A 22,626-nucleotide genomic window follows, 5' to 3' on the forward strand; every position below is an offset into this window, starting at 1 on the left:
CATTTAAGGCACCATAGTGCCTTGCATTTAATAAGCTCTGAATAAATGGTAGATATTACTGGAGTTTTCCTATCTAAGGATTTTGAAATCAGCTTTCCTAAAGAATATGGCACTTTTCTAGCTTTGCTTACTGTTCTCTCAAGATGGTGCTGCTGCTTATCATTTCTACTCTTAACTGTTTCTTACTATTCTGATTTAGATTCAGAGGAGTGATTCCTTTTTTTGTAGTGAGCTATAACTTACATATCATGTAATGATTGTAGTGTACAGTTCAGTGATTTTTAGTGTATTTACAGAGCTATGCATCTGTCATCAGTATCTCAATTCCGGAACATTTTCATCACTCCAGAAAGAAGTGAAAGTTGCTTAGTCGTTTCCGACTTACCGTGATCCCATGGACTGTAGTCTGCCAGGCTTCTCTGTCCATGGAATTCTCCAGGCAGGTATACTGGAGTGGGTTGCCATTCCATTCTCCAGGGAATCTTTCCACCCAGGGATTGAACCTGGGTCTCCCTTACTGCAGACAGATTCTTTACCATCTGAGCCGCCAGTCATTCTATATTTCTCCATTTTCCCAGTCCTTGGAAAACACTAATCTGCTTCTTATGTCTATTTTCTATTCTGAACATTTCATATAAATGGAATTCGTGCAATATGTGGCATTTTGTGTCTGGCTTATTTCAGTTAGCATAATGTTCTCAACATTTAGGTATACCTTATTTCACTTGATGGCCAAATAATTTTCCATTCAGTGAATTTTAAAAATGTGCTGTATCCATTCTTTAGTTATGAACATTTGGGTTGTTTTCACTTGAGGACTAACATGAATAATGCTACTATGAACATTTTTGTACAAGTTTTTGTTTGGACATCTGTTTTCATTTCTCTTGAGTATATACCTAGGAGTAATTCTGTGTTTAACCTTTCAAGGAACTCTGTTCTCCAAAAGGGCTGCATCATTTTATAACTCCCTCCCCAAGCACTGTAAGTTTCAGTTCCATTTGCTCACCAGTAGCTGGTATTGTTGGTTTTTTTGATTTGAGCTTTTCTGGTGGGTGTGCAGTAGTATCTCATTGTGGTTTTAATTTGCATTTCTCTAGTGTTGCAGTGTTAAGCATATTTTTATGTGCTTTTTGCCATCTCTATGTCCTTGAAGTATTTGTTTAAATGTTTTGTATGTTTTTTTCTTGGGTCCATTTGTTTTGTTACTGAGTTTTGAGAGTTCTGCATAGAATCTTTATCAAATAGTTTTTTTGTAAACATTTCTTTATCAAATAGTTTTGCAAATATTTTTTTTTTATCAAGTAGTTGTTTTGCAAACATTCATCAAATAGTTGTTTTGCAAACATTTCTTCCTAGCCTGTGGTTTCTCTTTTTTGTGTTCATAATACTGTCTTGTGAAGAGAAGTTTTTAATTTTGATGAAGTCTAATTTACTTTTTTTCTTTTATGGATTGTACTTTGGTGTTATAGCTAAGAAGTCTTTGCCTAATTCAGTGTCACAATGATTCTCTCCTGTTTTCTTCTAAAAGTTTTACCGTCTTGGATTTTACATTTAGGTCCATAATTTCGAGTTATTTTTTGTGTATGTTTGTTATTGAATTTTTAGTGTCACTGTATTGCCTCTAGTTAACTCAGCTCTCACCCCCAAAATTCATGAAATACAAAAAATAAATACATGAACTTTATTCAGTTGCTAAAATCTTACAATGAATTTTAAATTATTAGGTGATTTTAATGTAAGTTCTTGCAAAGGATATATTCATAGCTTTTCATAGTTTGTTTAATGCTGTAAAATTATCTTCCTATTGCCAATTTGACATATAAGTATTCACAAGTTATAATTGTTAAAATGTTGTTAAAATAAAATGTCAGCGTTTCGTTTAAATTATAATTTGAATGAAAAAAGTAAACGTTCATCTTGAGAAGATAAAATATGAAGCTAGATTAATACTTTGCAAGCACCAGTAATTAGCAAAAAGAGGTACTTCTTTCCCCTCAAAGCCTTCCTTTTCACAGTCTTGCCTGTTTCTGAAGCAGTTACCAGTGTATTTCATTCCTTCTCCAAGTCTTTGTGCAGTTGTCGCTCCCCACGAGGGCTTCCCCTTGACCACATATTTAAAATTGCAGTCCTTCTCATTGCAGTAGTCCTGGTTCTACTTCACCTTTATTTTTCTCATTACACTTTACTGTCCTCTGCATAAATTCAACTTATTTGTCTTCTCTATCAGAATTTAAGGTCTCTGAGGGCAGGGTTTTGTTCACTGATGTATACCTACCATCTCAATGGTGCCTAGCATATAGTAGGTGTTCAGTAAATGCTGAATGAATAAATGTATGAAGTTATATATGTTTGTCTGGAGAAGGCAATGGCACCCCACTCCAGTACTCTTGCCTGGAAAATCCCATGGACGGAGGAGCCTGGTAGGCTGCAGTCCATGGGGTCGCTAAGAGTCAGACACGACTGAGCGACTTCACTTTCACTTTTCACTTTCATGCATTGGAGAGGGAAATGGCAACCCACTCCAGTGTTCTTGTCTGGAGAATCCCAGGGACGGGGGAGCCTGGTGGGCTGCCGTCTATGGGGTCACACAGAGTCGGACACGACTGAAGTGAGTTAGCATTAGCATACATGTTTGTCACAGTGTTAATTTTAAACCTCAGAGTTTCTAATAGGAACATAGTAACCTAGGAAAATACCTTACAATAAACTGTTTAAGATGATTTTTTAAACATTTGCTATCAAAGCCTTTATTTTCATGATTATTGTTTGCAGGGCTCAGTTTGGCAAAGGCTTGGTGCAGATGTGACAGCAGTTGAGTTTTTGGGTCATGTTGGTGGTGTTGGAATTGATATGGAAATATCTAAAAACTTTCAACGTATCCTTCAAAAACAAGGATTTAAATTTAAATTAAACACAAAAGTTACTGGTGCTACTAAGAAATCAGATGGAAAAATTGATGTTTCGTAAGTATGCCACATTTGTTTTTGGTATGGTATCCTTCTGTGTGTTTCTTTAAGAAAAACATTTAGCTTTAAGAATCAGATTTTTTATAACTTAGTACCACTTTATTGTGTAGTGTAGCTCAGTATTGCTTATCCAGTCAGCCCTCTGAAATTCATGATTGCATTGATGATAGAAAAACTAACCCAGTGTTCTCATTTGTTATGTACTTTTTCATAGTATACATTCAGAACAATTTAAACTCTCAACATTCAGTAAAATCATTATTTTTAGACAGATGCATGGGGAAATCAGTAAGATTATTGATTAGATTGCTTACTATGTGCCTGGTATTCTACTTATTCAACACTGAAGTAACTTGCCTAATGTCTCACAGCTGGTGGGGGCAGAAGCACTACTTGAGCTTGGATCTGTGTTCTTAAACCATGTTAATTACAGCCTTTTGTTGTGAGGTTCAAATGATAGACCTCTAGAGGATATGTACATTTTTCATTGCCTGACCCTGTTTATGTTTTATTTATGATTAAAATAGACTGTCAGAAGTGTCATTAATACTTGAGTAATGTCTGGTCTTAAGTTTCCAATATCTGTCAGCTATTCATGTAGATGTGTTTTACACTTATATGCTGCTTACTACCTAGTATTGAGGCTGCTTCTGGTGGTAAAGCTGAAGTTATCACTTGTGATGTACTGCTGGTTTGCATCGGCCGACGACCCTTTACTCAGAATTTGGGACTAGAAGAGCTTGGAATTGAGCTGGATACTAGAGGTAGAATTCCAGTGAATACCAGATTCCAAACTAAAATTCCAAAGTAAGTTGCATACCTACCTGCATTTTCAATAATTTTAAATAAACACTTTTCATGCCTTAAAAATGCATTGGCTTTGGGGTAGAATAGTAAAATTATAACCTGTAAAAGAAAAATAATTAATTGAATTTTTGATTATGCAGTGTAGAACTTGAACTTGGAAGAGCTGTATTTGATTTATTTTTCGGTGATTTACTAACTGGAAGCTCATAGTTTTTGACTCTGGCATAACAGAAGATGAGTGTCTGATTTCAGAAGTTCGCTGTTTCTGTTGATCTCTGTTGCAGTATCTATGCAATTGGTGATGTGGTTGCTGGTCCAATGCTGGCTCACAAAGCAGAGGATGAAGGCATTATCTGTGTTGAAGGGATGGCTGGTGGCGCTGTACACATTGACTACAACTGTGTACCATCAGTGATTTACACACACCCTGAAGTTGCTTGGGTTGGCAAATCAGAAGAGCAGTTGAAAGAAGAGGTAATTCTGAATGAGGGTGGTTTTATTCTTAACGTGTGATTTGACCTAATGACCATGGTGGTTAAGAACCCTGTCATTATTGCATTAATGCATTTTAATAACTATGTAGAACATTATAGGTAAGTTTGAATAATTTTTTACTTTATTAGTATCATAAAGGAGAGAGTATTTGCTTGCCTGTATTTAAAAATTAGTAATTCTAGAGGTCTTACATTTGACTTTGAAGTATATCCAGGTGGGCTGACACTTGAATTTACTTGATGTTTGTTTCCAAAATATTTTTCTGTGATAAACCTTTTGGTCTTTCCTTCTATATGCTTTGTGAAGAACTGCCTTCTTGGGATTTAGTTCTTATAAATGGTAGATGATTTCAGCAAATGGAAATGAATTTTTTGAGAATTTATGTAAGCTCTCAATTTCTGTCTCTCACAGGGTATTGAATACAAAGTTGGGAAATTCCCATTTGCTGCTAATAGCAGAGCTAAGACAAACGCTGACACAGATGGCATGGTGAAGATTCTCGGGCAGAAATCAACAGACAGAGTATTGGGAGCACATATTCTAGGACCAGTGAGTATTGTAAAGCCAGAAATCCCATTAGGATTTCTGGAAAACATTGCTATTTAGTACATTAATTTAAAACCACCTAGTGGTTACATTCTGAGGTTATTATTTACTAGCAGAAGTTTGAACATAGCCTCTTTATGGATTGTTTCTAGCACTGACAGTCTTGCCTATCATATCCTCTGTTTTCCATGCCGCAACTAAGTTTTCCCTTTAAAACACAAACCAGGCCATTTGCCTGCTTAAAACTCTCTGGTGGTCCTTTCCACTTCAGACTTACACCCAAGGCTCCACTGAATTTTGGTCCTGACTATCTTTCTGACATCATCTCTTTCCAATCATTCTCTTTGCTCATTAATTCCCTGTCTCATGGGCCTTCTCTCAGTTTTTTTCTTTGTATTTTTCTGATAGGTAAGAAGTTGGTTTATTTAGAGAGAAACATACTCCACAGAGTGTGGGCCATCTCAGAAAGTGAGAGCACCTTCTCACAATTTCTTAATAGGCCAAAACTTGTCCCATTTTAAAACCTTTGTGCTTATAGACCATTTGTTTAGAATCCTGTCTCTCCAGATCTTTGTATGACTGGCTTATTTAGCTTGGTTCAAATGTTACCTTCTAAGAGAAGCCTTTCCTACCACTGCATTTGAAGTATGCCCTCCCCTAGGTATCTGATGTATCAGTGATGATAATAGAACATTTGAGTGCTTACTCTGCAAGTTTTTCCTAAATACATGCATTAACTTGGGTTTTCAGGGCTCTGTGCAGTAGGTGTTGTTCATCCCATTTTTAAGGTGAGTAAAATGGAATGAAGCACAGTCAGTAATTGAGGTAGTAAGTGGTAAGATTGGAATGCAGGCCATTTTTCTTCAGAGCCCAAGCTCTTCTGTGCTACTTTTTTCTGTTAGGATTTTTCCAACTGGAGGCAGTTTAGAACTATTCTAATCTGTCCTATGAGATGATAGTTGTTTTGCCATAGAAACAGAATTACTTCTTGATTTATTATTTTAAAGGGTGCTGGTGAAATGGTAAATGAAGCTGCACTTGCACTGGAGTATGGCGCATCCTGTGAAGACATAGCTCGAGTCTGTCATGCCCATCCGGTAACTACACACAATTAATGGCTACCTACATTTTCTTCTGACCCACAAATACTTGGTTTTTAATTCTAAATTTCTTCCCTTTCAGACCTTATCAGAAGCTTTTAGAGAAGCAAACTTGGCTGCATCATTTGGCAAATCAATCAACTTTTAAATTAGAAGATTATATTTTTCTGCAATTTCCTGGGGACTTTTGTAGAGGTCACATTTCTGAACAGGAAATGCTCACAGCTGCAAAAATTTCTAGGACTGAATTAGGAAACTTTTGGAAGGTATTTAATAGGTTTGGACAGAATTGAATAATCTCTTATCTATATTTTAAATAAATTTAATATTGTTTCACTGCATTAATATCTGCAGGAAAAAAGCTACTTATAGTAGCTTCCTGGAAAATTTTCTTCAACCCATATTTTCATGCTGTTTATGAAGGGTTCATTGTCACTGAATTTATGTTAAGTAGCTGTTATCTCTAATACAGGATTTACTTACATGGATGCAACTAGAGTATGGTATGTGCACAGCTCTGTTTGAACCAAGGTGATCAGGTTATTTGAAACTTGGTTTTCACATTGGAAACAGTCATTAGAAGAAGTTGGAAACATGTATAAACTTATGTAAATAAAAAATGATGATCTCAGTTATTTTAATCCCCAATGTCTTGGTGGTTAGAGGTAAAATTTTTGTTTAGATTTTTAAGGTTCTGTTGAGGTCTAAAGTATAGTTATACAGTTAACCAAAGTAAGGCAGTGTATATACAAAAATCAAGTATCAGATGGAGAAGCAATGTATTACAGTGGAAAATGAAGACACAGAAATAAATATGTCTTAAATATTCATTTACTGGTTATTCTGAGTGGATGTCAAGATGGTCCTAGTTTTTTTTGACTACCTCTAGTGTATATTTTTGTTACTCTTTATTATTGCTTTTATAGACCAGGATGTATCTTTTCTTTCCACATTGTAGGACAATACTAAGGTATTTAAAAGGTCATCATCCTTTCATCTGTTTTAGCAATACCTACTAAATGTTTACCATTTATTTTTGGAGAAGCAACCTAAGGGAATCTTTAATCGTCTTTCTTTTCCTAAGTGGATTTCCAGTTTATCCTGTCTGGGTAAAATTGACTTTTTCTTTAAAGAATAATATTTATTGATAAATATTTAAAATGACTGTTTCTTAAATAAGTGTTAAATACTAAAGAGACTTTTGCATAAGTCATTCACATTTATTTGTCAAATTGCAGTGCACTTGATGGCAATTTAAAGGAACATATATTAAGGAAAGTTTGGAGAATATAGTTTATAAGCAGAAGGCTATGCAGAATAAGGTATCAGTTGATCGGAGATTAAAGGAAAATGTTTAGTAACCTTCAGGTTTTAATTTATTTACATATAAGTCCATTTTCCTTTTTTTCCCACATGTCCAGTGGTCTTGAATTGTATTACAGTCCTTATAAATCAATACGTTCTAAAGACTGGATTCTGTTACCTCTGGAAAATATTGAATTTTTTAGTGAGCAGTTAACTTGATTTGAATGCCAAACTCTTGTTGTCTTTATGTGTGTGGGATGGAGGGGAACGCAGCTGAAATCTCTACTCAATTGTTTTAGCTTCACTTGGGCTGAAGTTTGTACCATGCACGTGTAGTGCACAGGTAAGTCAGAGACTGGACAAGGAATGTGCAGAATTTATTAGACCTGTCTTTTCTGGGGTTCTTCCCCTCATTTCATTTGCTGTTGTTTTCCCCAAACTCTGTCCTCTGATTCCTTAACCAGTAAAACTTGGCTTCTGCTCAAGTTGCCACTTCCTGGGATTTGCCCTCAAGTGAAAAGCTATTAAAAATGAGAATTCCACCCAGTGCTGTTGTTTGAGTGGTACTCTCCCTCCCCACCCCCACCTACTTCTGATTGTTGTCCAGTAACTTTACTTTTTTTAAAATTCAGAGTTTTCAGTTAATCTATAGGAGTGTTGGTCTGAATGTGCTATTCCCTGTTATTGGTAATAAACTGAATCTTTTTAAAATCTGAAATCCCAATATCCTGTGAAGTGCTAATTTATTTAAACTTAAAATGTGTCCTCTACTCTAGGTAGAAAGATCTGATTAAAGAATAGTGAAATATAATTTAATATGGACTACTAGCAGTAGAGATACAAAATAATAGTTAAATGCAACTTTAAAGGTTCTCATTCAGTATGAGAGTGAAAATATATCTGGGAATGAAGTCCTGTATAAAACAAATTTTAAGTGTTCACTTGTTATGTACTAAGTTCTAAGTATTCTCTTGACTTGTGACGATGGGGCTGTTAGTTGCCCAGTTCATTGAGCTGATTAAAATTAGTAATTTCAATGAAAAAGAGTAATTTCAAAGTGAGATTTTTAGTTGTTTGGCTGAAAAGGAATGAGGAGTAGTGAAGGTTTCTACTTCTACTTAATTGTAAGTAAAATACTTATAATCAAGGGGGAAAAAGATTTAGATGCTCTAGTAGATGAGGAGGCACAACCACTTTGTTAGTTATTAGGATTTCTACCTAAATAAGAGTGACAAATAAATGCTTGGAACCAGAAGAAAGTTGCCTTATTGTCGAATTTACAGCTGTTTACATAACCGTAACTTTTGTTTGGGCCCAGCTTCAAATGCAGCTGTGTTAGATGTGTGGGTGGTTGTTAAGTGGAATACAGAATAGCCTTGCTCTAAGGAGAAGGTGTGAAAAAGTCACTTAGGGCCTGGCCTGTTTCCAGCTAACTCAGCTATGAAGTTGACAAAGCCTTGACAGTTATGGTCCATGTATCTTCTTTGTCCTGTGGAATAAGTGATTGTTACCAGATTGTGAAATTAAATAAAATACAATGTAAGATCTGAGAAATGACAGCATCCTTCTGTACTTTCGTAGACCTGCCCCCTTGGCATAAGCAGTGTCCCTAAACGTTGGCTCAGTTTAAACATTCCCCTCAGCAACCCTAGCCCTGTTGTAGGTGACAGCCCTCTGGTTTTTAAAAATTTTATTGGAGTCTAGTTGATTTACAATTTGTATTAATTTCTTCTGTACAGCAAAGTGACTCAGTTATACCTATATATATTTTCCATTATGACTTGTCAGAGGATCGTGAGTATAGTTCCCTCTGCTATACAGTCGGACTTTGTTTATCCATGCCATATATAATATGCCTTTGCTAATCTCAAATTCCCATTCCTTTCCTCCCTACGCCCCCTCTGCTGTGGCAACCATAAGTCTCTTTATCTCTGAGTCTGTTTCATATATATGCTGATTTGTATCCTATTTTAGATTCCACAGGTAAGTGGTGGTGGTGTTGAGCTGCTAAGACATGTCTGACTTTTTGCTATACCGTACATTGAAGCACCCCAGGCTCCTCTGTCTTCCAGTCTCTTGGAGTTTGCTCAGATTCATGTCCAGTGGGTCCGTGATGCTATCTAACCATCTCATCCTATGTAAATGGTAGTCATATGGTATTTGTTTCTCTTTCTAACCTATTTCACTTAGTATGATAATCTCTAGATCCATCTGTATTACTGCAAATGGCATTATTTCATTTTAGCCATTTTATTTGTGTGTATGGTGTGAGGCTGTGTTCTAACTTCATTGATTTATATGTGGCTGTCCCAACACCACTTGCTGAAGAGACTGTCTTTTTCTCATTGTATATCCTTGCCTCCTTTGTTGAAAGTTGATGGTAGGTGTGTGGGTGTATTTCTGGACTCTCTTCTGTTCCATTGATCCATGTCTTTTTGTACCAATGCCATTATCTTTTTGACTACTGTCGTAGTGTCTTTGTAGCATTGTTTGAAGTCTGGGAGTGTTATAGCTCCAGATTTTTTTTTTTCCTCAGGATTGCTTTAGCAATTCTGGGTCTTTTATGGTTCCATACAAATTTTAGGGTTTGTTCTAGTTCTGTGAAAAATGTCATGGGTACTTGATCAGTTCAGTCGCTCAGTTGTGTCCAACTCTTTGTGATCCCATGGACTGCAGCATGCCAGGCCTTCCTGTCCATCACCAACTCCCAGATTTTACTCAAACTCATGTCCATTGAGTCGGTGATGCCATCCAGCTATCTCATCCTGTTGTCCCCTTCTCCTCCCGCCTTCGATCTTTGCCAGCATCAGGGTCTTTTCAAATAAGTCACTTCTTCGCATCAGGTGGCCAAAGTATTGGAGTTTCAGCATCAGCCCTTCCGATGGATATTCAGGACTGATCTCTTTTAGGATGGACTGGCTCTCCTTGCAGTCCAAGGGACTCTAAAGAGTCTTATCCAACACCACAGTTCAAAAGCATCAATTCTTTGGCTTATATATTCCAACTCTTACATCCATTCATGACTACTGGAAAAACCATAGCTTTGACTTTGGCAGAGTAATGTCTCTGCTTTTTAATATTCTGTCTAGGTTGGTCATAACTTTTCTTCCAAGGAGCAAGCACCTTTTAATTTCATGGTTGCAGTTACCATCTGCAGTGATTTGGAGCCCCCCAAAAATAAAGTCTGTCACTGTTTCCACTGTTTCCCCATCTATTTGCCATGTGATGGGACCGGCCAGATGCCATGATCTGAGTTTTCTGCATGTTGAGTTTTAACTAAGTCAACTTTTTCACTCTTCTCTTTCACTTTCATCAAGAGGCTCTTTAGTTCCTCTTCACTTTGTGCCATAAGGGTGGTATCATCTGCATATCTGAAGTTATTGATATTTCTCCTGGCAACCTTGATTCCAGCTTGTGCTTCGTCCAGCCCAGCGTTTCACATGATGTACTCTGCATATAAGTTAAATAAGTACGGTGAGAATATGCAACCTTGATGTACTCCTTTCCCAATTTGGAACCAGTCTATTGTTCCATGTTCAGGTCTAACTGTTGCTTCTTGACCTGCATACAGATTTCTCAGGAGGCAGGTCAGGTGGTCTGGGATTCCCATCTCTTTCAGAATTTTCCACAGTTTATTGTGATCCACACAGTCAAAGGCATAGTCAGTGAAGCAGAAGTAGATGTTTTTCTGGAACTCTCTTGTGATCTAGTGGATATTGGCAATTTGATCTCTGGTTCCTCTGCCTTTTCTAAATCAGCTTGAACATCAGGAAGTTCATGGTTCACGTACTGTTGAAGCCTGGCTTGGAGAATTTTGAGCATTACTTTACTAGCGTGTGAAATGCATGCAATTGTGCACTAGTTTGAGCATTCATTGACATTGCCTTTCTTTGGGATTGGAATGAAAACTGACTTTTTCCAGTCTTGTGGCCACTGCTGAGTTTTCCAGATTTGCTGGCATATTGGGTGCAGCATTTTCACAGCATCATCTTTTAAGATTTGAAACAGCTTAACTGGAATTCCATCACCTCCACTAGCTTTGTTCGTAGTGATGCTTCTTAAGGCCTACTTGACTTCGCCATTCCAGGATGTCTGACTGTAGATGAGTGATTACACCATCGTGGTTATATGGGTCATGAAGATTTTTTTTTTAATAGTTCTTCTGTGTATTGTTGCCACCCCTTAATATCTTCTGCTTCTGCTAGGTCCATACCATTTCTGTCCTTTATTGTACGCATCTTTGCATGAAATGTTCCCTTGGTATCTCTAATTTTCTTGAAGAGATCTCTAGTCTTTCCCATTCTATTGTTTTCCTCTATTTCTTTGTATTGATCACTGAGGAAGGCTTTCTTATCTCTCCTTGCTATTCTTTGGGAATTTTGATAGAGATCACATTAAATCTGTAATTGCTTTGGATAGTATTGCTGTTTTAACATTAATTGTCCCAATCCAAGAGCTTGGGATATTTTTCCATTTCGAGTCACTAATTTCCTTTATTAATATTTCATAGTTCTCAGCATATAAATCTGTGTTATTAGTAGTGATTTCTTTGTATTATCTCCTTCCTTCTGTTGACTGTTTTGTTTGTTCTTTTTCTAATTCTTTTAGGTTGTGGGTTAAGTGTTTTTGAGATTTTTCTTGTTTCTTGAAGGCCTGTATCACTAAGAACTTCTGTAACTGCTTTTATTGCATCCCATAGATTTGTATGTTTGTTTTTTTTTTAATTGTCATTTGTCTCAGGGTATTTTTAAATTTCCTTTTGGATTTCCTCTTTAAACCTATTGGTTTTTTATTAGGATGTTGTTTAGTTTGCATGCAGTTGTTTTTTTCTTGATGCTTTTTCTGTGCTTGATTTCTAGTTTCATGCCTTTCTAGTTTCAACCCTTGCCAAAAAGTTGCTGCTTTTTTGTTCTCTTTTCTAGAGTAAGGAGTACTTAGAGTAGATTTGGATCAACTGAGCAGCCACTGAGATGGTGAGGGTAGCTTAGGGTACTTCCTTCCTTTCTAATTTCGATCTGGGAATCCAACTGGAAGGTGATTTTTGGGGGTGGATTTGTGGAGGATATTGACCCAAACAGATGAGTGATACTGGCCTATAGACATAACAGAAATTAGCATCTCCATGGAGACAATCAGTGAGCTTATAAATGCATACCACGAAAATAGCCTTCTTTGTTAAAGGAATTCATAAATACTAAATCAGGAAAAATATACTCAATATATATTTATATAAAAGCTTTGTACTTTATTTAACTCCATACAAAATGTGGTGATTAAAAACATTAAATAGGTTGAGTTTTATTTTGAAGATCATTAAGTCAGTTTTTAAAAGGTAATGATTTTGCTTTGGTCACCTCAGCCATCTTTTACTTACAGCTCCCCCTCCTTTGTTACAAGCAGGTGCTATAAACAGCAACTTTCTGGCTTATATCCTTTAGGAGTGAACGAACTTCTCCTTCCAGTCTTACTAATTCTTGAGCTTTATCTTCTAAATATTTTTGATTGTCCTCATATTTTCTTTCTAAATCTGTGGGAAATAAAAATAAAAGGTCTGAGCAGTTATACTATGATGATCTCAAAATCAAAGACTGATCCTCTTTTATTATAAGGCTCTAAGTGCTTGAGACAGAGTGAATGGTACTTTACCTTTTAAATAAACTCTAATAATAAGTTAAAAAAAAAAATCTACCTTTCAGGAGTTGCAGTTTGCTGTTTGCTTGAGCCAAAAGTGTTTTTGCTTCATTTTGTAGCATTTCTGCTTTTCTTCTGGCATCTGCTGACTCTTCGGTTTTCTTGGCAATTAAATTTTCTACTTTCTTGTACTTTTCATCAAGTTCATTGTCCAGAGTCTGCAGTTCCACATTTTGGTAAAAAAAGGTAATAATGTTAGTGTCAGTAATATAATTGTGGCAATATTAGATCACATAGATGCTAACTTGCACAGCCAGCATTCTGAATTAAAGGCCATCACCACAGGTACTCAGGTTTCAAGCTACGCAAGAGTAACTGAAAACATTAACTTGAAATGGTATAATTAGATATAATATTGACATAATTTTTATTTTCTATATTTTTCAGTTATTACTGGAATAGAGTTGCTTTACAGGGTTCTGTTAGTTTCTACTGTACATACAACAAAGTGAATCAGCTGTATGTATGTGTGTATCCCCTGTTTTTTGGATTTCTTTTCCATTTAGGTCATCGCAGAGCACTGAGTAGAGAGTTCTCTTTGCTATACAGCAGGTTCTCATTACTTATCTATTTTATAGACAGTATCAATAGTACATATATGTCATGTCAATCCCAATCTCCCAATTCACCTCACCCCCAACTCCCCATTCCCCTTTGGTATCCATACGTTTGTTCTCTACATCTGTATCTCTCTGCTTTGTAAATAAGATTGTCTATATCAGTTTTTTCAGATTCCACATCTATGTGTTAATGTACAACGTTTTTTTTCTCTCTTTCTGACTGACTTCACTCTGTATTAGTCTCTGGGTCCGTCCATGTCTCCACAAATGACTGAGTTTTGTTCCGGACATGATTTTTTTAAATGAAAATATGTCAAAGACATGGTGGAGTTCCTGTAGGTCCCTGGGGGACAGGCTTTTTCTTTGCAGGTGTTGTAGGAAAATTCATGGAAGGAGAGTTAGAGAAATAGATTTTCTCAAACGTAGGTGTGCTGAGATCCAAATATTTAGACATCAGAAAAAAGTGGGAGGACCGTTGACTAAGGTATAGGGAAGTTATCTGTAATAATGCCTAAAAACTACAGTAGCTTCAAGGAAAAGTCTTGATTTCATTCAGTTTATAGCTTCCTACTATTCATTTAAGAGTTTCAACACTCCCTTGAAAAGTTTAAAAAGGTTTCTTTAGTGATAAATATTTACTGACACAAATTTAAAAATTAAATGTGTTTCAGTGACTACTTGGCTTCTAGTGAAAAATGGGGGCTTGAGACTTTCCTCTGCAAAATATAGTACCTTCCAGTTAGAGGGAAGAGGTGGTTAATTCCAAATGAGCACAGAAGAGGTAAGATACGGTTCTATACCAGCTGTTGTCTGTTAGGGATTCTTTAAGCATTTTCTACCCCGCTTTAAAAGATTTCTCAAATGAACAGGTAATTTACTGTTTGCCATAAAGCTCTTCCTAATTGAAATATAAGTTCAATATGCTTGTTAAATTAATTTCATTTTTCTAAACCCTAATCCAAGTTTGGATTTGAGGGCCTACATCTCATGTTTGGATATTTTCATATCCACTCCCATTCTTTTCCATCTTTGTCTTTAAAGACTGCTGTTTCAAAACAGGTCACCCAAGATGTTTCTGATGAATAACCATTCCAAGGAAGGCCTGGAGGAGAGCGCTTGCTCCCTTGTTCACACAGCTGTGCAGTAACAAAGCTCTACTTACCTTCTTAACATCTTCTGCACTTTGCTTCACAGTGTATACTACTTTTTCAATATATTCTGCCTCCCCAGAATTCTGGGCAGCTTTCCGCTTAAGTTCTTCCACATTCCTCTCTAGCTCGCTGATGCGCTGGGAGGCATTGAACAAAGTTTCCTCAGAAGCTGCTGTTTCAGACTCTATCTGAAAGTATATAATAGATTATATTCAGCAATTAATTCAAGAAGTGGTAGCAAGTGGTATGAATTCAAGTGTAGAGAAAAATTTAAAAGGCTACTGTGCCACTGCTCTAGAACAACAGAAGTAATTACTAAAAATTTCAAGAAAGCTGATACAAAGTGCCCAACTTCAAAACAGTCTCTGATACATCTCATATATTTTATTCTTTCAGTACTTCTGACAGTCTAGGCTGAAATTTACGTAAATTTTTTCTTACTGAACCACTCCCAGGCAGTATGATGTGCCAAGAAAGCATTTTAAGGACACCTGCAAACTCTGGCTATACAGTGTTCACAAGGAAGTTGATGTGAGCAAAGGGATAGCCACATAACTTTCTCAATTAATGTGGGTGGGGAAATCATAACTTCCAGTCAATTTTAGTTTTTTTTCTATCAATTGTAAATGTTAAGCTCTAGTAGTGGAGATTAAAGCACTTTGGGAGCTACCTGCAAAGTTAATTTGAGTGTTTTCAGCTAATTAATGAAGACCTGGAAACCTGGAATGTTAAAACTATGAAAAGTTACTATAGGATTGTGACGTGGCATAGATCTGGGAAAGTTACAACTGGAAGCTGTAAGTACTCAAGAATTATTTAGGGTAAAAGTATCTCATCTGGGCAACTGGGGAGGGTCCATGTTTGATCTCTTTTCAAAGTATAATCAATAAATACTGATTTTTTTTTTTTTAAAGCTAGCCAAAGTAAGCTTGACCCATGACAGAAGAACCAGTTTCACTGAGCACCTATTTTCCTTAAAAATGATCTTCAAGGATGGTTCTATTCTGTAGAATAACTCTGAAGAATAATGTCATAACTAATGGATCAGTATACACATATGCTCAAAGTTATAACTGTTTGAAACCAAATGATTCTTGATTTGAGAGTTCACCCATTAGTTAGAAAACAATTCTTAGAAGATAACACTTAGAGTAAGTAAGTGAATAGTTTGTGTCAAGCTTTCATTAATATGGTTTAGAGCTTCTCTTTCTTACTGTTTACCTGAAACACTTCCTACCTTCCAAGGTTTCATCTTTAAATAAATTGCATCATCAAGCCAAATATTTCATCTACAATTTGATTAATAGTTTCCATTTTGCTTTTCAAAATAGTCATTTTTTAAAAGTCATTTAAAGTTCATTTACATGTTAACAGCACACTGACAAGATTGAAAAACCTAGAGATAAAGCAAAGGGTTGGAACATAGACTGGGGGTGAAAATACAATTTTTCTAAACTTGATTAAGTAGCCCAAACAAAGGGTCATATATATATATATATATATATATATATATATATATATTCAAAACTTAAAGTGGCTGAGGAGCTGTCTGGCTTCATTTTACTGAGGGTAATGGAATAGAGGAAGATGGGCTTATATTAACTAATGGTAGGGAAAGCAGATTGAAAAACCATCTCCCAGGTTTTAAATATGATGGGTTGTTGTCTTGAGAAGGGGGATTGACAGCCAGTAAGAGAAGCATCTTATTTCAGAGTTTTAAGTTTTTAGACTAGAGCACTAAATCCATGTGAATAATTCTTTTTTTAGTGAATGCCTTTAATATTTGGTAGGCTCTAAGGGTATTTCCCATGTATTCTGCATAAAACAGATTGTCTAGCTGTAAGAGCTCTATTGCTGTTTAGTTGCTAAGTCATGTCTGACTCATTTGCAACCCCATGGACTGTAGCCCGCCAGGCTCTTCTGTCCATGCAATTTTCTAGGCAAGAATACTGGAGGGGGTTCTCCAGAGGATATTCCTGACCCAGGAATCAAACCCATGTTTCCTGCATTGGTAGGTGGATTCTTTACCACTGAGCCATCTGGGAAGTAAGAGCTCTATCAGATTCATCTAAAATTAGGTATCAGAAGCCGACAATTTAATTCATTGCTTTCCAGTGGTTTTCAAACTAGTAAAGTTTTTGTGAATGATCACCTCATAAATCTAGTGTTAACTATGTAGTTGCTTTTGGGCTGCAAAAGCTTGCTCTGCCCATCCTGTCTCTCCATCTGGAGATGTTCTAAAACTAAATATGAATTAATAGTATGTTTCATACTAAATAGAATCTTATTCCTTGAAGGAACTGGAAACTCTTATCTTTCATAAGGCTTTTTGTGGGGATGCAAATGAAAGGGGGTTTAATGTTTGTTTTCATGCTCCTTTTTTTCCCTAGAAAACAAGACTTTTAGCATCTGTGCTAAGGGAGTACAGATTTATTAAAAAGCTCCTTTGATGTTCAGCTGTAAGAATCTTTATAGGTAATGGTCAGATGTGCTTCTTTCCTGACAAATGTATGTGTGAGTGTGTTTCTCCCATACGCAACAATGACTGCAGTCTCTTACCGAAGTGAGCAGGTTTTGGGTTCCCTGGATGTCTTCATCTGCTTGTTTAATTGCCTTCTCTGCTGCAATCTGGGCCTTTTCTGCTTCTTCCAGAGCTTCCCTTACCATATCTGCAGTGACTTTAACATCTGTTGCACTTTTGCTGAGTAAAAAGAACAGGGTGATACGTGTGAACAAGAAAAAAGTACTTGGTCTTCTTTTAAAGACCAGCTTTCCTGAAGTGATGCAGAGAGACTCCCACAGGTCACTCGGTGAGAAATGTCACTGATCAAAGAAAAGACTACTCCATGCTAGATACACAAATCCCAGGGACAGTGGAGCCTGGTGGGCTGCCATCTATGGGGTCGCAGAGTCGGACACGACTGAAGTGACTTAGGAGGAGGAGGAAGAGATACACAAAATGAGCTCCGCTAAATGGCATATAAAAATGTGTTCAGATACCTGGCTTTTTGAGCTTCTTCTAACAATATCTCAGCTCTGGCAATGTCAGCCGCACTTTGCTGTAGAATAACCTCTACTTGAGAAAGGCTTTCAACTCGTTCACGAATATCTTCTGTCAAGTTCTGTAACTGCTGTGGAGTGCTAGGCATTTCCATTTTCAAGACTTCATTAGCAACTGCTTCAATGCTGTCTAGATCAGCACTATCTTCTGTTAAAAGTAAAAAGCAAAGATGGCTCACTCTTTCAACCATATTGGTCATCTACTACTGTGTGTTCAGCCTGGTGGGCTTATACCAAGCAAAGGTACTTCCTATGTAAGCGTTTTTAATTTGAGTTGGGGAGATGAGACCTACACACAGGAAAAGTAATGCAGACAATGCATACTACTGGAGATGGTGATGAGCTGGGGTTGTCAGGGAAGACTCTGGAGGGTGTTGAAGGATGAGAGGATTTGAGAGAAGAAAGAACATCTCTGGTTGGAGAGACAGGATGGGCAGAGCATGTTATGTGGAAGTTGAGTGAAGTGTTCAGTTCAGATTGTAGAACACTCTACAGGCAAAGGTAAAAAGCTGGAACTTGATCCTAAAAGGCAATGAAAACTTTCAGTTCAAAGACTACTGCTGTAAATGCAGATGTAAGTGTTGAAATCCCTTATAAAGTATCTGGATTCAGGAAATTAGACAATCCAGTCAGAGAAGCAAGAGAGTCAATATAGTTGTCTTCAAGGAGTTTCAAATGTCAAGTCTGAAAAGATAAATACCAGAGTTTAAATTCTAAGTATGTCATTGATTTTTAAGCCTTTTTTTTTTTAACTGAAAGAATATTAAAATTATGAAGCCCAGGGAAATACACAACTGAATGATGACCATCACAGAATATTCCATAAGATATTCTTAGCAAATACTGTTGGCTCCTTATTACTAAGTTATTCTCCCTTTTTCCTTACTAACAGAATACTGATTTTGTTCAGGTACCAACCTGTAAGTTAAGGTAAGCTTATCAGTTCAGAGTTAAATACTGATTAGCCTGCCAATTACAGTAATCCCATTACTGTATGGAATTACTGTATCAGTGACATCTATACATGGTACTCATTTCTGGCCAATGAGATTTATGGAAATGACTTTTCAAAGACTTCTGGGAAAGATTTCCTCTATTTAAAAACGATACAATAAAGAAATAGCTGGTCTTTTTTTCCATTAGCTATTATTGTGTCTTTGTGGAACTTTGGCAGCCACCTTGTAATGAGGAGGAGCGAGCCTGAGAAGAGTTGATATGCTTAATTAAAATGACAGAGCAGAAAGATGAGAAATGCATGGATTCCAGAATCATGGAGCTACTACTGAACTGATTATGTATTATAAAAGACATCTCTGTTTTGACTACATCCATTTCAGTTGAGAGTTTAACTTGCAACCACAACCATCCTCACTGATGGAACTCAAACTGTGACCAGCAACATTTATGAGCTGGACCACAAATCCTGGAGATTTTCTATTTCTGTACAGAATGCTTAAGACATAGAGCTATCTAATCATAAATAAAATATCCTGAAAACAATAGGATTACAAAGCTTTGGGGACAATGCCAAAAAAACAAAAAATCCTTATAATTAAGGTTCTAATGACATTACATGTATTCTCTAACACAAGTTCCAAATTCAATTCTCATAGTACATGTCTGACTTCTTACTATTTGGGTATCACATCAAGTATGTCTTATATCTGCATAAATTAGAGATTATTTATATACAGCTAAGAACTCTGTATGCAGGTCAGGAAGCAACAGTTAGAACTGGACATGGAACAACAGACTGGTTCCAAATAGGAAAAGAAGTCCGTCAAGGCTGTATATTGTCACCCTGCTTATTTAACTTATATGCAGAGTACATCATGAGAAACGCTGGGCTGGAAGAAGCACAAGCTGGAATCAAGATTGCTGGGAGAAATATCAATGACCTCGGATATGCAGATGACACCACCCTTATGGCAGAAAGTGAAGAGGAACTCAAAAGCCTCTTGATGAGAGTGAAAGTAGAGAGTGAAGAAGTTTGCTTAAAGCTCAACATTCAGAAAACGAAGATCATGGCATCTGGTCCCATCACTTCATGGGAAATAGATGGGGAAACAGTGGAAACTATCAGATTTTGGGCTCCAAAATCACTGCAGATGGTGACTGCAGTCATGAAATTAAAAGACGCTTACTTCTTGGAAGGAAAGTTATGACCAACCCAGACAGCATATTAAAAAGCAGAGACATTACTTGCCAACAAAGGTCTGTCTAGTCAAGGCTATGGTTTTTCCTGTGGTCATGTATGGATGTGAGAGTTGGACTGTAAAGAAAGCTGAGCGCCGAAGAATTGATGCTTTTGAACTGTGGTGTTAGAGAAGACTCTTGAGAGTCCCTTAAACTGCAAGGAGATCCAACCAGTCCATCCTAAAGGAGACCAGTCCTGGGTGTTCATTGGAAGGACTGATGCTGAAGCTGAAACTCCAGTACTTTGGCCACCTTATGTGAAGAGTTGACTCATTGGAAAAGACCCTGATGCTGGGAGGGACTGGGGGCAGGAGGAGAAGGGGACGACAGAGGATGAGATGGCTGAATGGCATCACTGACTAAATGGACATGAGTTTGAGTGGACTCTGGGAGTTGGTGATGGACAGGGAGGCCTGGCGTGCTGCGATTCATGGGGTCGCAAAGAGTCAGACATGACTGAGCAACTGAACTGAACATAAATGTTAAGAAATGAAAATATTTCCTAATATGGAAATACTTTAAAATTTGGAAGTATTTTATCCCCTGCAAGAAGTTGATTTTATCAAAACTGCAGATTTGAATTATGGCCTCTCCAGTACTCTTAAAAATTTGTTTTATATTCCTAGATAGGAAGAAATATCTAAAAGTAAAACGAAAAAATTCCTTACGGGTCAAAAAGTTCCTGATTTGCTTGATCAGATTTCTCAGATCCTCATTGCTCCTGTCCACTTTTTCTTTGGTAGCATTGGTTTTCAACAGAACATCTTGAGCATTCTGTTTTGCCTCATCAGCCCTCAGTTTTGCTTCAGAGACCTATATATGGGGAGTAAAATACGCATGGAACAATGTCACTCAAACAGACGAGAATACTATAAATGATCCAGAAAATGATGTCGAAAAACTATATTTGGAATCATGGGTTTTAGAAATGTCTCACATTCAACCATACTATTGTGTAGACAAAGTCATCAGTATATCAGTTCCTATACAGCGGTCTTACATAGCTAGGGCTAGCATATACAGTTTTTTTCCCCAGTTGTTCTTTAGTCTTTTTCTCAGGTTCCAAGCTCAATTGAAATAAAAGCTGGATGTATTCATAACCCTGGACCAATGGTTATTTACATGGATATTTCAAATTATCATAATGAGAAATAAGCAAATTCTTAGCCCACCTATGAATAAAACCTCATCTCCCTGATCTTACAAAAACTTTTGCCCTTTCTTATTAGTCAGCATTTGAGATTGATTTCTCCCGTTCAGGTCCTCCATAACTGAAAGCCAACAAAAATAGGCCATCCACTGAATTACCATCTTGGAGAGCTGCTCCACCTCAGCCAGGGCACTCAGGACATCTCGGTCAAAGTCCATGGCTTTCTGCCAGGCGCTGTGTGCAACAGTGACCAGCCCACCACAGCCAGGCCCACCACACTTTTTTTCTCCTTCGTCAGTTCTGCAGTTTGGGCCGCCACATTCCGTCTCGGAACAGGAGGCCCCTGGAGGCGTTCCACACGTCTGCAACAAAGCCAAGGAACAGGCACGGGGTGCAGAGTGAGTCCAAGGTAGCCAACAGCTGTGCAGGGCCTGGGTGGCCCAAGAGAGTGTGTAGGTGGTCCTCGGCAAGGGTGCTTGGGAAAGTGTTCAGGATAGAGAGGAGCAAAGAGCTTAGGGGTAAGCCAGCTTGCTTCCTTCCAAGGCAATACTGATTTAACCCTGCATCAGTGCTTTCAGTACCTTCTGCCCTAATACCATACGTAGGGGCTCTGCTCCATCCAGTTGAAGTCTGCTGATGTGAAAGCCAAAGAATGCATCCTTTGAAAGGTCTCCTAACTGGTTGAATTTACCGAAAGAAAAAATGGTATCGAGAACGGACCTAGTAGCCTGTTAACTGTTCTGGTAAAAAGGGTGATATAAAAGACCCATAATCAGGCCTTTTAGTAAAAAAATGGTATCGAGAACGGACCTAGTAGCCTGTTAACTGTTCTGGTAAAAAGGGTGATATAAAAGACCCATAATCAGGCCTTTTAGTAAAAAAATGGTATCGAGAACGGACCTAGTAGCCTGTTAACTGTTCTGGTAAAAAGGGTGATATAAAAGACCCATAATCAGGCCTTTTAGTAAAAAAATGGTATCGAGAACGGACCTAGTAGCCTGTTAACTGTTCTGGTAAAAAGGGTGATATAAAAGACCCATAATCAGGCCTTTTAGTAAAAAAATGGTATCGAGAACGGACCTAGTAGCCTGTTAACTGTTCTGGTAAAAAGGGTGATATAAAAGACCCATAATCAGGCCTTTTAGTAACTTTATGTCTAGTTAGGAGGACACGTTAACTCTAGGGAAAAAGGCCAAAAATAGGTCAGATCAAGTAAGAAAGAAAGCAGATGGAGATTACTGAGGATTGTAGCTGGGGAAGGAGAGTGGGTTGGTTAGATTTTTAGCAGAAGTGGGGAACATTCCACATGGGAGAGGAAGAGAGAAAATAAAGGTGGGTACAATTTTTCCAAATAACCCCCAAAGCCCCTGCCAGACTCCTCCTCTCTCACCTGCCAGAAACTTCCAAAGGCTTGGTTGTAGAATATATATGGCAAATCGATAAACTACAGGTTTGCTATATGACGGAAAAGGCTGAGCAGGAAGACAAACTGTGTTTAGAGCTATTTTGTGGAAAATGCTCATGTTGAAAAGAGGGAAAAGCTATACTACAGTGAAAAATAGTTAACAGAATACTCCCAAACAAAGCATGCTGGTA

At 37.4% G+C, this 22,626-nt stretch overlaps 2 protein-coding genes across 3 annotated transcripts in view; one reads left to right on the top strand and one right to left on the bottom strand.

The window, feature by feature from the left end:
• The window catches only part of DLD (dihydrolipoamide dehydrogenase), a 44,087-nt gene that overhangs the window by 20,052 nt on the left and 1,409 nt on the right, over nucleotides 1–22,626 (top strand). Inside the window, exons 9-14 of one of the 2 annotated variants that reach the window (XR_825406.1) lie at nucleotides 2,776–2,966; nucleotides 3,606–3,776; nucleotides 4,061–4,250; nucleotides 4,683–4,820; nucleotides 5,825–5,914; nucleotides 6,000–6,183. Coding sequence is in view for 1 of the 2 variants with exons in the window: in XM_010841478.1 (XP_010839780.1) it covers nucleotides 2,776–2,966; nucleotides 3,606–3,776; nucleotides 4,061–4,250; nucleotides 4,683–4,820; nucleotides 5,825–5,914; nucleotides 6,000–6,065 (846 nt within the window). In the remaining variant the exon portion in view is untranslated. Of the gene's footprint in view, nucleotides 1–2,775; nucleotides 2,967–3,605; nucleotides 3,777–4,060; nucleotides 4,251–4,682; nucleotides 4,821–5,824; nucleotides 5,915–5,999; nucleotides 7,947–22,626 lie in introns of those variants that run through there. The other variant, XM_010841478.1, reaches the window with a different exon arrangement.
• The window catches only part of LAMB1 (laminin, beta 1), a 77,839-nt gene continuing 67,655 nt past the window's right edge, over nucleotides 12,443–22,626 (bottom strand). Inside the window, exons 28-34 of the mRNA XM_010841477.1 lie at nucleotides 21,189–21,392; nucleotides 20,549–20,693; nucleotides 17,625–17,832; nucleotides 17,184–17,325; nucleotides 14,636–14,812; nucleotides 12,912–13,071; nucleotides 12,443–12,749 (exon numbers count right to left, since the gene is read on the bottom strand). Coding sequence (XP_010839779.1) covers nucleotides 12,613–12,749; nucleotides 12,912–13,071; nucleotides 14,636–14,812; nucleotides 17,184–17,325; nucleotides 17,625–17,832; nucleotides 20,549–20,693; nucleotides 21,189–21,392 — 1,173 coding nt within the window. The 3' untranslated portion in view covers nucleotides 12,443–12,612. The remainder of the gene's footprint in view (nucleotides 12,750–12,911; nucleotides 13,072–14,635; nucleotides 14,813–17,183; nucleotides 17,326–17,624; nucleotides 17,833–20,548; nucleotides 20,694–21,188; nucleotides 21,393–22,626) is intronic.

The sequence above is a fragment of the Bison bison genome, unplaced genomic scaffold, assembly GCF_000754665.1.
Source record: "Bison bison bison isolate TAMUID 2011002044 unplaced genomic scaffold, Bison_UMD1.0 scf7180017864162, whole genome shotgun sequence".
Taxonomy (NCBI): domain Eukaryota; kingdom Metazoa; phylum Chordata; class Mammalia; order Artiodactyla; family Bovidae; genus Bison; species Bison bison.